This window comes from Nylanderia fulva, unplaced genomic scaffold, assembly GCF_048542155.1.
Source record: "Nylanderia fulva isolate GAGA-0341 unplaced genomic scaffold, ASM4854215v1 Scaffold4, whole genome shotgun sequence".
NCBI classification, from domain to species: domain Eukaryota; kingdom Metazoa; phylum Arthropoda; class Insecta; order Hymenoptera; family Formicidae; genus Nylanderia; species Nylanderia fulva.
The window spans coordinates 4,986,248-5,003,067 of NW_028190476.1; the positions used below are offsets into that span (position 1 = coordinate 4,986,248).

Genomic DNA, 16,820 nt, shown 5'->3' on the forward strand with positions numbered 1-16,820 from the left:
CATCTTATTTTTTTCGAACACGAAATTATATATTTTATTGCACAATATAGAAGTTGTAGTTGTGCTGAAAATGATTTCAAAACCTATCAAAGGATTTTAATCCACATATATTTTATAATTACCAAATTTGTGAATCTTACATAAGGTATATCAGGTATTTCTCAAACACATTTTGCTATGATTTATTGAATTATTTTGAGATAAATAAATGAACATTATTATGTTTATTCCATAAAATTTACACAGATTTTCAACGCAATCGTGAAATTTAGACGAAATCGAGATCAAATTTCTCGCGCTATACATACACTTTTATATATTTATACATATATAATAATTCATATTGTTTTTATAGTAAAAAATTTCATATTGCCTTTATTTTTTAGAGTAACTAATATTATATTAATATAATCTTTTAAATTATTTATTAGCGTCATTTTGATATATTATATTCGTAATTTAATTTAATTTGGTATTAATTAGCTATAATATAGTAACTTGTGAAAAAAACGTGCGTGCTAAGAAAGAATAGAGGGATCTATATTACATAATGTTACAAGGTCTATGAAACAATCTGTAACTGCTGTAGTTGAGCATAATAATGATCCAAAGCAGACAAAGCCGAGCTTTCTCGTAGAATGTTTCTTGTTACTTGATCTCGAGGACATGACTTTCTTTCTTGAATAGTGCGAAACGTGCCGCCTACATAATGAATTCTCGATTACATCAATTTACATAACAATAATGAGACACCCGGCGTGTCGTATTTATCAATTAATAATTTGTAGTTTGATAACTTTGTCACCTAACAAGTACGGTATGGAAATCTTTAAATATTACTGATGTAATTATCATGTTTGCGCGCAGCACTTTCTTGTCATTTTTATATTACAGTAAATTATGCAATTATAATTTATATATATATATATATATATATATATATATATATATAGTACATAATTTTTAGAAATATTAAATAAATAAATATATATATATATTATAAAGCTGCACAAAATGTTAATGTTTAATCTTAGGGATCTTATTTTTAATAACTGTTTATTTTTGCTTTTACATTCTGCATAAATAATGATAAAATAAAATAAATAAATGATTAATAAATTTCGAACGCAAAAGCAATGTAGGAGAATTTCAACAAAGGTTCCGCTTGCAACTTGGGCCTTATCGATGCGAAGAAAGCGGACGTCGCGGCACTTGTATAATGCAGATCGTATATATGCACTCGATGCAGAATGCGTGCACACGTACAATATACGTACATCGAGGTGACGTGAAGAACGTGCGTAAATAACCGGTGTGAGACACACACGGAACGTGGAATTTTCGGCGATTTCGCTTGAGCCCGTCCAGCCCAGGCTTGGCACCCGCAATTATGCAATCATTATGAACGACTACTCATTTCGCGCTCGTAACAAATGATAGGACGACAACCAGTTTCCGGTGTGGAAATCGGAGACGGTTACCGATTTATGCAATTCACGCGAACACCCGCGTTTCTCTCTTACCCGGAAATTGCTGATTCAAGTTGTCAACTGGACCAGTGACCAGACTCATTTAAATGATATATCCTTTCGTTCAACTTTTAGTTTGTGAAAGATATTTTTTTAAATTTTACAATTCAATAAATCTAATTTCCAATTTTAATTAATTTATTTTTAATCGTTTAACTTCTTTATATATAATATATCTATTTTATTTCTTAAATATAATATAATTTGAATTTACTTGTTAGAAATATTTGATTTCCGTATCTAAATAAAATAAAATAAATGAAGAACGACGAGTACTAATTTGATGAAAATATATTTCATATAATTAATATTGCAGTAATAAAAATCGAATTACTAAGATAGAGAGAGAGGCTGGTCAGCTGAAAAATAGCTTAGTCTCCCGCAGTATTTTTTTAGTACACGCCGACAAATAATTCCGCAAGATTTATGAAGGATAAAGTGACATAAATCTTTGCGAGGAAGCACCGTTCACGAAATTTATATTACGTATCTCGATCATTCTTTCTCTCGATGGACAAGGACCACTTATTTCCACTGTAAGTAAGAAACGAACCGTTGGCGCCGGCCTCGATAAATGTCACATGCAAATTTGGATCATCCATAACATCATCATCATTATTCAAAAACTACCAGGCGGCCTCTTTCTCTTCATCAAAGCGAAAATCCGGGTTCGGGACGCCTTATTATTTATCTTTAAAACACATTCTTACTTTTCCATAATAATTTTACGTAAAATCTTTTTCGCACGTATAAACTGTATTAATATTTAAAAATGACACTTTAATAATTACCTAACATCTTCAAGAAGTAACAAAAAGTATAAGAAAATATTATCTTTTTAATATAATATCTTTTTTATATTTTGTCTTTTTTATATATTTAAAGTAATAATTCACTATCTTTTATTTGATTTTTTAATTATTTTAATATATGTATTATATTTTATTTTATGACTACAATTTTATTTTATATTATTTTTTTAAATTTAGAATATATATATACTATAATATCTATTCCCAAGTATAATTTTGAATAAAATAAATATAATAACAAAAAAATTGAATTCTATTCATAAATTATATTTAATATATCTCCTTCGAGAAAAAAGGTTTTAAAATTAAGTCATGTAATTTATAAGTTTGTTTGCAAATGCGCACTTATGGCCTGCATTTTAGTAACACAAGTCAATATTTCAATTATTACAAATAAGTTTAGACTACTGTAAACGCTTTCCGATCGATTATTAACGTTTTGCAAAGATCATGAATTTTTATTCAAAAATTTGCATCTGACGAAAATTATGGAGGAATGTCGATTTAGCTGCAGTCCTTGATTGATATGTCGATTAAATATATACTAACTTATAAAAATATAGTTATGTTATATACAAAAAGAATAACATTAATATAACATCTATTTCATTAACTAGTAATAAAATTTATCGTCAGTTAATTTTTCATACAATAAAGATATTTTATAAAAGGAAGAATTTTTTCACTATTCGTCATTGAAAACTTTTTACTCATATAATTCTTTTTATTTATTGTACAGATTTAAATTTAAATGTTTTGCTTCTTTCATGTCTTTACTTTCAAAATCCTAGACGATTCATATAAAATAATGTTTTATTTAGCAAGTATTCAATTAAATATTAAATATATACTAAAATCAAAACTCATTATTCATTTACACATAAGATTAATTACGAAAATTAAAAGATTATTTTGTTATTTACACTTTTAATTCACTAGAATGTAGAGAGAGTTAAGCGAAAATCTCTCTAAATCTAGATCATTTCAATCTTGTTCGCCTCCCATATATGATATACATGTAAAATATATATAAATAAATAATCTGCATAAACATCTACCGTTTTTATTAACCAAAAAAATCCTTTCCATGAATTTTTCTATCTCTGACAATCAATCGATAAAAAAATCCTGCCTAATTATTATAAAGTCAGTGAGAACGAGATTATGAGCGAACGTATATTTCTTTGGTTTCATCTTATTGGTTCCACATTCGTTGAAAAATCTAAATGTATTTTAAACGACGTGGCCTTGCATACCATGATTTTGACGCCATTCGGGAATTCACAAACTAGTTTAATGACAACATTCCGATCGATATTTCTCTTTTTTCCGATTGACGACATATGTAAGTTATATTATACATATTACTGATATTCTTTTCTTATATTAATCTGCCATTGAATATATGCATTATTATATATACAAATTTTCTATAAATATCTTCTATAAATATTTTTTTAAATATCTTAATTTATACTCTGACATTATATGTTTATAAGTATTATAAAATTTTAAAAAATATATAAAGAAAATATATACTTATTTATTGCATTTTTTAATTTTTTCTATTTATGACATAGGAATTTTGCTACACTTAATATAAAAAGAAAGCGTATCTTTTTTACAATTGCATTACACAGTATGTTTTTATATCTTTAAGGAAAATTTTTTCCTTTTCCCAAAAAGTTATTAATAGTTTTAATTTTAAAAACAGTTGCCTTATCTTTTCAAAACAATGTAATTAATATTTATATTTTTCATTATTGCGTTTTATACAATATTTAATACAACTATATATCAGAATAATATAAATATTATAAATAATATATTATCATGCAAAATACATAATCCATAAGTAGCATAAACCCATGTTAAAAAAAACACGTAAACTAAATAAATGATATATATTAAATATTCATAACAACATCGAACGCTGTAACGATGTTAAGTGATCCAATGCTGTAATAACGGCAATGTTGGACGGCAAGTAGCAATTGCATTCGTTCGTCTATGAGAATGCTCAGAAATATGTATTAACGATGCCTTGTCACGTTCTTCACGAATTTTGTGGAACTGGCCAGACAGGTGAGCCAATTAACGAGCGGCGAAATTGTACGAAGCTGCCCAAAAGTCGGACCACTTTCGATAATAGCACGGTTTATCTTGAAAAGAGGATATTAGCCTGTCTCCCATAAGATTCATAAGTTTCATAAGTATCTCTCGAAAACATACGAAACAAAGGATATAAGTGATGAAGGTCGTCCAATTTTGCACGAGAAATGCAATCGTGATTATACAGAATAGATGTCGAATAAATTTCAGTTTTTTTTTTTTTTCCGTGAACATGAAAATTATTTCACGGTCGTGTATCTTACATGGTTTCGAAATTCATCTAAATATTCAGGTCATAATATATTCTACAAGAATATTTATAGTTGTCGCTTGCAACTAAGCTTACTTATAAAAAGTATTATAAAAAATGATTGATTAATTTCTCTTTATACTGTCTTTTGTATATTTTATCTGTGTGTTTTAAATCTTATAATTTTTTTATTATTCTATATATGTTCTATTTTCCTTGCAACAATTTGCAGCAATTTCTTTATTCCATAGCATCTTTGCAAAAGATATATATATATTTTTATATATTTTTTCTCTTTCTCCATATAATTCTATATACACATATTAGTATAATCTTATAATACAATTCTATTTTATATAATTTTCAATTCTCTTTATATATTTGTTTATCAAGTTTATCGAATTTATCGAGTACAAAAACACCGCAAAATCGATTCTTATCAACCCTTTTATCCGAGTAATTTTTTTTAAATTTATGAGATCTGATCAAACGCGTATCGTACACCTGTCGTCTTTTTTTACCGACTTCAAGAAGAAAATGAAACATGGTCTTGTTACGTGATAATAAACGATGCAATGATTTATGAACGCGAGGAATCCAGACGTAATATTACGCGATGCGCTCAATATTGTTGTGGCATTTCTGTCAAGTAATTAAATAATTTGAATTAAGAGTCTTTTAAGAAGTACACACAATCTGTTCTGTCTTTTTATTTTAATACATACGTAATAATTAATAAAATATTATACAATAAAAGAAATTATTGAAAAAAATAAAATCAAATAATAATTAATTATAAATGTATAAGCATTATACATATATGTAATTATAATGAAAAATTATATATATATATACATATATATATATATATATATATCTTATTGTATATTTATAAATAAAATGTTTTAATGAGTTACTGAAATTGTTAGTAAAAAAATTAATTTTATTTTATTAACAATAAAATAATAAACTCATAAACCGTAAAAAATATGAGAAAAATTATTATAGCAAGAAAAAAATACTAAAACATTTTAATACAAAGTAAATAAAAAGATTGAAAAAATAATAATTATTATAATATCATATATCAGATATATCTTTGTACGCAAAAAAATCCGATTTAATATCACATAATTTAACAACATGATTTCACTTGCAAACTTTATTACCAATGATTGGTCAAGATAGAGAGAGAAAGAAGGAGAGCTAAGCTCATTATTTATTTCATTCGCAGATTTTCAATTATAAGACCGGGTAAACACAGAATTGCGCAACCGCAGATGATTGAGAGAACACTCGATGTATGCGATCGCAATCGTGAAACAAAGATCCATAAAGATTGGATCATTATTTTGGCCTCATGCCATATTGTATAAAAGCCATTTTACGCTTTACATATATTCGCAACGTACAATTCGAAATATACTTATAGAGAATTTAATTTTATATCTATGTATAAGAAATTTAAAAACGTAAGTTTTGTAATATAATTTGTAACAGCTCTTTAGAAAATTTTAATCTACAAATAAAAAGGCAATAAGAGCTAATTAAGTTCTATACTAGAATTATATTTGTGAAAAGATTTATAACATAAATTATTAAATATTATACAGAAGTAAATTCGTACATTTCGATTGTCTTTTTCAACCTTCTTCAGCGCATCAATTAAAAATTAAAAGATTAGTAGAAATTAACAATAAATTATTCATCACTGTCATTATAATAAAAATATACGGAGTCAAGTTATATGCTAACACCCGAGATCAACGCATTTATAAAGCAAGAGCATTTTTAGTAAGTCTTTTAATTTGAAAACTATATAATTTAATTTGAAAACTAACTTTTAATATATAATATCAGATAGGTGTGTGATTTAGTTTTAAGAGTTTTGAGGACTTTAAATGTTTTGTAAGAAAAGGTGCGAATGTCAATTTTTCCAAAGAAATTTAAATTACAGCTATTATTTCTTAAAGTTTTAACATCAATTCAAGATTGAATCCTTTACTAAGAATAAACGCAATAAAAACTGTATTTATACCATCGTAAAAATGGAGCTTTCTAAAAAGAATATTTTTGACATTTCTTGCTTTTGTTTTTTAATCAGAAGAAAACGGCGGCTGAAGATAATAAAATTCTGGTAAAAACTTATGATTATGATGCTGCATCATCAATTAAGATGTGTGAATAATATTGATTTATAAGACTTAAAAATGGTAATTTTAATGTTAATGACAAACATATTGAGACATGATTAGTAGATTTATTTATACATTTAGATCTAATAATAAATAATTATAAACTAAATTTGTTAATTAAAATGACAAAAATTTTCCTATAACTCATTAACTGCAATTTGATGCATATATAAAAATTACAGAAGATACATATATAGAAGATATGTAGAAATATAAAAATATTTTTTAAAATACTCTATATTATAATTTGTATATATTTTTAAATTTAACAGAGATAGAGAGAGAGAGATTTATCAATTTATAATATTTCATAATTTTATCTTTGTTATACACATGTAATGTAATGTCAACGTATAAAATTACGTATAAAAAGATATGATAAAATATTCTCTGTACACCAGAGAGAGGCGTAAAATTTTATGCGATTTTATACAGTTTCCCGTAATAAACCGTGTAAAGCAGACTTAATGAATTTCGACGCGTGCGAGGTGGTGCATTTGCGCAAGACTTGCCTGCGAGCGGCGAGAAGAGTCGCGCGAGCGCGAGTTTTTCGGCGATCCCCTACTCGCGCGCGCGAGGCCCGGTTTCGGTTTCTTTTACCTAACCGCGTTTCGGCGGCAGGCCCGGTTGCCCACCTCGCTCCCTTCTTGCCGTCTCTCCTTCAGGGTTCATCGTATAAAAGCACGGGAATCTTCATCGTAGTCATCAGTCGCAAACACGACGAATCGCGTCCGAAACTCGCGCAGCATCATGAATAAGGTATGATCGGATCCGAGAGTTCTTTTGTCAAAATCGCTTTCTTCGAGAGTACTATAATCGAAGAATCTAAAAAGAATTATATCGAGAATATCTTAAACGGAATCGAAGAAAGATCGATAGTGCGCGAGGGTGAAATGTGTGATCGAAAAACGTAAATTAAATTAATTCAATAAGATGAGTAATAATAAAAATATGTATAATACATATTTGTTTTATATTTTTGTTCAATCGATTAATTATTTTTTTCTTTATTTAATATATTAAACAGATGTTCAACAGTTTATTTACTTCCTTTTTAATAATAATAATAATAATAATAATAATAAAAGGATAAAAATAACAAATAATAAAAGGATAAAAATAATAAATAATTTACTCTTTGAATAAAATGTATTTTCCGTTGCTTGAGAATTTTACTAAAATTTAAATTTGGAAATGTTTCATGCTTATGATACATGTAAACTCATCTTTTTCGCCGGCTTGAGATAGTCAGTTATTATTAAACGATTGTTCTGTTAACATGGGAATCTCGAATAATCAGGGAACTTCGCAATTCCCTGAGTGGAAATATTAATAATTCCTTTATTTAATTACCTTGATCTAGTGATGGTGAGATTACATAAATTTAAAAATTTTTTTTAATGATTAAATCGACTTATAATTAATTAGGGTTTTTATTTTGTAGATTGGTTTATTGATGTAAGATTTAAATATATAGTAGCTGAAGAAGCACAAGTATGTGCAGAAACGTATACCACATAGTTTCTAATCAAAAATTTTAATTTATTTGGTTTCCATCCATACATCGTATTAGCCTTTCAATTATTAGTTATTTTTTTATAAATAATTTAGTTAAATAAACTAAATGTGCGATAACTGTTTTATCTTTCATTTTTATTATTCGAATTGAATTACGATAAATAAAACTAACATATATATTATAATTTTTTCGGACAATTAAATTACGAAAAGGAATACACTAGCATGCATTATGTATACAGAATAAAATGAAATGATACAGAATCTAAATGTATGCTACTCTGACTTTTGCAGCTGGTGATCCTCTGCGCCCTCGTGGTGCTCGCCCTCGCCGAAGAGAGAAAGAGCGACGATATAAAGAAACCTCTGGATAAAGACGTGAAGAAAGATAAGCGAGGCCTGTACGGAAGCCTGGGTTATGGCTACGGTATCGGTGACCTCGGCTATTCAGGCTACGGCATCGACGGACTCAGCGCGTACTCGTCACTTCCGATCGGCTTGAGCAGCCCCAGCATCCACACCACCAGCATCTTGACGAAGGAGGTCGCCGTACCTGTGCCCCAACCGGTCGCCGTACCCGTCGAGAAGCACGTTCCGGTCCCCGTTAAGGTACCGATTCTCGTTCAAGTATTCTCGCGTATAAAGCGTGTGAAAACTCGTCGGCGAGACACTTCGAGCCGGCTCCTCTTCGAAAAAAAGTCTCTGAGAGTTGGTTTATTGGAAAGCGCGTTAGATGAAAGCCAAGTAATTAACAAATGACTCGTTAGAGAACTAAGTATGGCTTCGTTTTTTCATCCACATCTATTTTTTAAATTAATAAATCGACAAAAAGTTGCTCCCGAAGTAAATAGATAGTGGCTTTTCGCAATTAAACAATTCAGTTTTTAAAATTTTGCATTGTTATTACATATATATTGCAAAGAATCGAATTTTATACAAATAGTATTCAAACTTTAATATAAAACAAATATTCATGAAAGTATTTATAAAATTTCTTGTGAATATAGGTATTCACAAAAGTACTCATAAAAGTATTTATAAAATTTCTCCTAAGTACTCATAAAAGTATTTATTTTTTCCCGAGTACTCATAAAAGTATTTATAAAATTTCTCCTAAGTACTCATAAAAGTATTTATTTTTTCCCGAGTACTCATAAAAGTATTTATAAAATTTCTTCCATGTACTCATAAAAGTATTGATAAAACTTCTTCCAAGTACTCGTAAAAGTATTGATAAAGTTTCTCCCAAGTACTCATAAAAGTATTTATAAAGTTTCTCTCAAGAGTACTCATAAAAGTATTTATAAAATTTCTCCTAAATATTTATAATATTTATAAAATTTCTCCCAAGTACTCATAAAAGTATTCATAAAAGTAATAAGTACTCATGACTCGCGACTTGAGTTTACTTGAAAGTACTTGTGTATCTCTTTTCCAAAATAATTCCATAAATACATTGTTTTTGATTTATAAATATGTTCTCTTTAACATTGTTGCATTAAAACGCATGTTGAATTTTTGTTATAAGAACTATCTCTGGAGAAATTTCTTTTTAATCAAAGTGACACATGCTACACATAGATCTGCACAAACTATATAATAATCTAGAGAAACTTTCGAAACATATCCTCGACAGATAAATAAACAAAGTTAGTCGTGCAAAGAAAAATATTTTATAACAAGTAGAGCGTGATTAGCACAAGGTCTTCGTTATGCATTCATGGCCCACGTCGCATGTGTTATTATCTAATAGTAATCACACCTTGATCCAGATATCATCCACGCTATCTTCAACAAAATTCAATCTATAATCACATTTAATGAAAAATTCATAATCTGTAATAAATAATTTATTGTCCCTATCTACATAATAAGACCAGAATAAATGAATGAATGAACGAAGCAATTATCTATACTTGATAAGTTAAAAAATCAAATCCTATCTTATCAGAAAATTTGCGGATGATCTATAACTCTTGTCTCTTTGTACCTAGGTGCCCTACGCAGTGCCAGTCGACCGTCCGTACCCAGTCCACGTGCCCAAGCCATACCCAGTCGAGGTCACCAAACACGTTCCCGTCCCGGTAGACCGCCCTGTGGCCGTTCCCTACAGCGTTCCCGTTAAAGTCCCGGTTCCAGCTCCGTACGCTGTCAAGGTGCCGCAGCCCTACGCCGTTCCTGTCATCAAGCACGTGCCGGTCCCGGTCGCCACCCAGCCGCTCATCTACTCGAAACCGATCCTGAACTCCGGTCTGGGATACTACGGCGGTTATTCCTCCTCCTGGTAAAACGACGATCCTCGTGAAGCTCCTCCCGAGCGACGCTCTTCAACATCAACAACCGGAAAGTCGCGCGGATTCTTCCAGTGAACCGTCAAGTTCGATGACGGAAAAACACCCTTCGAAGAGAGATACGCGTGTATTAATGTACGTTAATATAGATTTTTCATCGTCGAGAGAGTCGACACAGTGCAGCTAAAAAGTGAATACATTCATCTCATTTTTTAACAGATTTTATGGGATTTTTTGGGCATTTTTTGTGATAGAGAGAAAGATCGAGTGTCTTAGAGACAGAAAAAAAGAGCGTCCTCTGGGTTTTAATAGAAAAACAAAAAAAAGACATTTTCGCGAGAGAATGCGGTCGAGTGGAATTTCGATCAGCAGTGTGACTCATATTTAGGAATATGTTTCTATCTACAACTTCATTATGCTGAAATAAATTTTTTCCTACGAAAAAATAGTGTATTTTCATTTCCTTCTACTATTTGTTGCAATAATAATATTTCTTTTCAATTAAAAGTTATGAAAAATATTCATTGTTTCATCCCGTGATGCAAATAATACTTCTTTAAAAAAGGAGAATTAAAGATTTTTTATATTTTATTATTACATATTTTTATGTAATAAAATCAATATATACATATAGCTTTTATTATACAAAAATACATGTGTATATTGCCTACTTAAAAATATATTATATTGAATAACATGTGTAACTTTATATAAGACAGTCGATCTGTCAAGGCGATAATTAATTGACGACGCGCTTGACAGACAAATTAGAGAGTAATTTTTGGATAGCTAATTTCTTGCGGGTCACGAGAGAACGTGAAATGAAATCGAAATCCGCGTGCACGAAAGGGAAATTTTTAAGGTCGCATTATGAGAGGCGTGTTGCATGAACACGGCAGCGATGGTGAAATGTCCATTAAATGGAGAACGGGGACACATTAAACACACGATTAATGGAATTTACATGCAGAACGCATACCGCGCATGAAATGTAACGCGTATATATATCGTAAGCAGTCCCGTTAGGTAAGTCCAAGTCTCATATAATGCTTTGTTACTTCAATCTGTCCGATAGAAGATGTCGCAATTCGATATTTACAGCTATAGTTAGGATACTTTGTGAATGACAAATAGAAAAATGAACAAAAAGCATAGAATATGAGACAGTTGTTATAATATGTAGTAAATGTTTTATTAACAAATAAAATACTACATTATTCATTGGAATTTTATATAACATCGAAGATTTAAAACAATACATAATAAAAACAAAAACTCAACATTTTCAAACAAAAAATCTATCAAAGAAAGTCTATATATAAAAATATACAAGCTCAATTTCATTCTTAATGATCGAAGGTATTTTAATTATGTAATTAGCAACTCTGATAGAAATAATAGTATAAAAGAAGAAAATCTACAATATAATATAAAAGAATATAGAATATAAAAGAAGAAGTTATTACATTTTTCTCTTCTTACACCGTTTTTTCCTCTCTTTCTTCTAAAGCCAACTAAAAACATTACAATTCAAAGAGTTTAAAATTCGCGAACATTTGTGTTTCTGGAACTATTCTCATTATCCTTTAATTCGACCATTGAATATGTAATAAAAAAGTTAAGTTTAACAAAGAATCAGTCGCAAAGTTTTCAAGAACGCTTTATGACTCTACAAATTATGATTTTAAAAACTTTCTATGTGTTGCAGAAATTACTGCCAAATATAGTCACCATTAGCATTAGTCATTTATAATTAACAAATTACATCTAAATATAAATATTTTAACGTCACATTTCTCAATTGTTCCGTAAAAAACAAATCTAAAAATTCAAAATTTTTTACATTAAGATTATAATCGGAATTGTATTAATATTTAAATTAATTAATTAATATTTATATATATGTAAATCCGTGCACACATTTAAGAGTAATATAAATTTCTTGTCAACTTCTTTATCGCTCTTTTGTTTCAAATAAAGTTGATTAAAGTGGCGCTCCTCTTTTCGTCATACCTTTAAAAAACGCTTCGTATCTGATCATTTCTTTTGAAAATAAAATAAATTAGGTTTTTATAAAAGAAACCATCATTATTAAGTATCTTAAGTATTCGTACTTTTTTTCCTTAACTGAAACACATCTGGCTTAAAGCGCTTTTAAAGTGATCAGTTCGCGCGTATCATATGCAATGATTTGTTTCTTGATGTATGTACTTTTCCTTTCAGCCTTTCAACAGAGACCCATACCGCCACAATCAGCCGAGCTGTCGCATTTCGAAAGTTAATGATTCGCCGGCGAGTAGTCGGGCTGGGAAGGCTGAAAATGGGCTTGATTGCCGTTTTGCTGATCGTGGTGCACCCTGCGACCTTGAACATTGGCAGCATAGGAGCTATAGTTGACTGTTTCGTGGTTGGCATGATCGTCGACATGATCTTCAGCATCAGCTCCGACATCCTCATCCTTGTGAATTGATTGCGAGATCGTGATCACCTTAGGCACCGCGATGAAGATTGGCTTGGTCAGAGCAACCGGATGCGGCACCGGGACCGGATGTGGCACGGGTACCGGTTTAGAAACTAGGAACGGCACCTAAATTCAAAATTAAGTCAGTTTTTACTCGTAATTCTAAAATCAATTACTTTTTTTCCTCGGGAACACTAAAAGAGCGGCATTTAAAATACACGCGTTACTGCACTGAAAAAAAAATTTGTTGGATTAACAAAAATTCTGTTCGAAAATGGACGAAACGGAATTCTGGTTGAATCTACCAGAATTCCTTTTAATACAACAAATATCTTGTTTGCACCAATAAACTGATTTGTTGTACAAACAAGATGCTTGTTGCATTAAAAGGAATTCTGGTAGATGCTTGTTGCATTAAAAGGAATTCTGGTAGATTCAACCAGTAATTCCGTTTCGTCCATTTTCGAACAGAATTTTTGTTAATCCAACAAAATTTTTTTTCCAGTGTGTTTATTGAAATTGCAGTGTCAGAGAGTAATAATTATCATCGCCGATTTCTCTTGTTTCTTGTTATGTGCGTAAAAAGCCGTAATTTTCACGGCACAAATATGATAAAATAATTTAAAAATTCAATTCCGCAGAACTTTACACATTTCCGAGGACTTCTCCGGGGATATTAATATGGAAATATTAAATTTAACCGAAATATATAATTAACTCAGCGAGTCGTGTAGTAGTCGCCTGAGGTGTTTTTAATTTCTGAAAAATAAAATTATTAAAAGATTCCTTTATTAATACCTGCTGATGCAGTTCCACCGGAACCGGCTTCTCCACCGGTATCGGCACATGTTGTGGTACTTTCACTATCTGCGGTACCGGAACCGCCACGGGATGTTTCACAGGCACTGGAAACGGGATGTGATGAGGCACCTAAAGAACGAAGGAAGAGACTGCAACCTATCATTTATGCGAAAGATAAACGCGTCTATTTGCATTTATGCATTGAGATTAATCAAAAAATGCAAAGTACCTCGCGATCCTTCTTTTTCCTCCCGATAATAAAAATTATCACGTATATGTACTCTTATTATTATCTGTGAATAATCTTAATGCCGGAATGAAAATAAATATAGGTTTGTAAAATTTATATTTATATGTCATTATTTATAAACATCTGCATTTAAATAATATAGGTATATAATAATTTCTATGTTTAATTTTGCGAAATATATCACGGAATTGAACTCTTGTTAAGAAAGACTTGTAAGGTGCTACATATTAATTATTAATTATATATATAATGATTGATAATAAATTTAAAATTATTAATAAGATTTTATTATTGATATATTGAATATATTTACATATAAAATAATTTTTATATTTAATTCTAATAAAATATTTAATAATAATGAATAATTGTCGAGTTGTCGTTTTCCCGAAAACTATACTCACCTTAACGGGATACGGCACGGGGACCTTGATAGCTACAGTCTTGGTGACCTTGATCACCTTGGTTGGCACTTCGCGCAGATGTACCGATTGCGAGATGAGCTTGGGCTCATCTGGTCCAAGACCGTGGCCTTCGTAAAGCAAGGGCCCAGCCGTGACCGCTGCTGTCGCCAGCACGAATAAAAACTGCAAAGATGCAACATATCGTAAGAGCGTAACGAACTTGAAAAATAAACATTTTGACACATCTATATGTGAAACGACTGCTATTACTAGCAAAAACAATTTAATTCAAAATTTAAATCAATATTAAATTCTAATCAAAATTCTCGTTCAATTAATAATTATTTCTTTTTTTACAACTTGAATAAATAATAGAAGATGTAATAAGAGTTATAATAATACTATATATATCCCAACTTTTAAAGAATTTAATGTTAATTTTTATGTTGTTTGAATAAATAAATACATATATATATATATATATATATAATAAATAAGAAAGAAAAAGAGAGATAAACTAAATTAATAACATATTATTTTATCAAATTTAATTTAATTATAATAAATTTTTTCAATTCTTAATATTCGGACTTTATAAACTATAATAATATAATACTATTTTAAATATTTAAAATTAATTAAGAACAAATATTTATTTTCTTTAAATAATTAAATCTTAGCAACAAATTTTTCTAAATAACTTCAATCAATCATTTGTTTCTAAATTCCACAAATTGTATTAATATTTAGTATCTAATCATAACTCATCAAGATAAATTTTAATCACAATTCATATGTCATTATTTCCATATATTTTCACACCATAAATCCAAGTTTCTCCGACAAAACAATCTCAGAGTAATATCATTCGTGTAATCTCAAGTTGCGAGAGACCTTGATAACACTCGATCGAGCACACGTTTGTCACAAAGTAATTTTGTTCCAAAAGAAATCATGGTCTTGTGGTCTTGAAATATTTCCTTAATCTTGAAATTTCCCGCATTTGAAGAAACTTACAGCTCGTAATGCGATTGTCATCTCTGTGGTTCTCGATGATGTTTGAAAATTGGTCGAGCCGCACTGACTATTATAGGATCGTCTATAGAGTGGCTTATACACGAGGACCTTCACCACGGTGGGTTAGTTCACGAAGAAAGCACTTGCTCGCTCTCTTTTCGACCGGCCGATCTCTTTCGCCTTCAATCTCGTCTCTCTCCATCTTCTCCGTTTTTTGTGAATAGTCCTCTCGCACGACTTAAGCTGGTTCAATAACCCGCAGGGAACCCGATACTCATAATGGAAAGAAAAGACAGAGGTAAAAAGTGTCTGTATATATGTGCATTTTTTTTCTCTCTTCAACACGAGTTGAAGATTGACAGACACGCAATCACGAAGAAGTACATCTTATTAGCAAAAAAGAAAAACCAATAATAGGTATCTTGAACTAGATGAATTTAAAGATACTCTTATATATTTCTAATCTGTAATAATTAATAAATAAAAATTTTTAATTATTATAATATATTAACTAATATATTATATTATAAATTTAATATAAATGAAAATTAAAAGCAGATAAATTCTTATAATAATTATATACATATTATAAGAAAATATTCAGAAAATATAGAAAATTTATTAGCTAATTTCTTTAAGATTAATTTATAAGTAATCGCGTAGTTTTTTTGTTGAATAAATTTAAAGGCATGAGAAGACGAGGGACCACCAGCAACCAAGTAGTAATTTTGAGATATAACTTATTTTAATTTCCGATATTATACATAAATAATGTGCGGATGCAATCGAAAAACGAAACGTGTGTGTGATGCGAAGAAGAGAGTGAAAGGGCTATTGAAAGGCGGCGATTACAAAGCAGCAACAAAGTAAGAGGACCTGCAATCTGCTTGATCACTTTGTTCCAGTTCGACGTTCACTGTAGATGCGTAAGAATGCATTTGTTCCGCAAGAGAATGCGCAAGTTCATTATCAACCAATCGTGACGACAATATATTCACTTAATATCTTTATAACGATAGGATAATCTCGAAAAGAATCCATAGTTTTAGCATATCTTCCGGTTTCTTTATACAAAACTTATTTTATTCATTTGTTTAATATGTATTTTCTAATGACTTTTTATTTGATTTTATTTATTTTTTACCTTCGGTTTATAAACATAAGTCTTAAAGTCTTATAG

At 29.8% G+C, this 16,820-nt stretch overlaps 2 protein-coding genes across 2 annotated transcripts; one reads left to right on the forward strand and one right to left on the reverse strand.

Moving 5' to 3' along the window:
* Positions 1 to 7,607: 7,607 nt before the first annotated feature.
* LOC114936291 (uncharacterized) lies at positions 7,608 to 11,161 on the forward strand. Its single transcript, XM_029309450.2, has 3 exons — positions 7,608 to 7,657; positions 8,711 to 9,025; positions 10,411 to 11,161. Exons 1-3 carry the CDS (start codon positions 7,649 to 7,651, stop codon positions 10,702 to 10,704), a joined length of 618 nt encoding a protein of 205 aa, XP_029165283.1. The 5' UTR covers positions 7,608 to 7,648; the 3' UTR covers positions 10,705 to 11,161.
* Positions 11,162 to 12,012: 851 nt separating this feature from the next.
* Positions 12,013 to 15,694, reverse strand: LOC114936290 (uncharacterized). Its single transcript, XM_029309449.2, has 4 exons — positions 15,641 to 15,694; positions 14,624 to 14,806; positions 13,967 to 14,098; positions 12,013 to 13,294 (listed from the first exon to the last, which is right to left on the reverse strand). Exons 1-4 carry the CDS (start codon positions 15,659 to 15,661, stop codon positions 12,986 to 12,988), a joined length of 645 nt encoding a protein of 214 aa, XP_029165282.1. The 5' UTR covers positions 15,662 to 15,694; the 3' UTR covers positions 12,013 to 12,985.
* Between the last annotated feature and the right edge of the window lie 1,126 nt (positions 15,695 to 16,820).

Coding starts and splice junctions, on each gene's coding strand:
- LOC114936291 (XM_029309450.2), top strand. Junction 9,026..10,410: donor ACGTTCCGGTCCCCGTTAAG/GTACCGATTCTC, acceptor CTTTGTACCTAG/GTGCCCTACGCAGTGCCAGT.
- LOC114936290 (XM_029309449.2), bottom strand. CDS start 15,661: ATGACAATCGCATTACGAGCT. Junction 14,807..15,640: donor TGACAATCGCATTACGAGCT/GTAAGTTTCTTC, acceptor GCATCTTTGCAG/TTTTTATTCGTGCTGGCGAC. Junction 13,295..13,966: donor CGGTGGAACTGCATCAGCAG/GTATTAATAAAG, acceptor TTTTGAATTTAG/GTGCCGTTCCTAGTTTCTAA.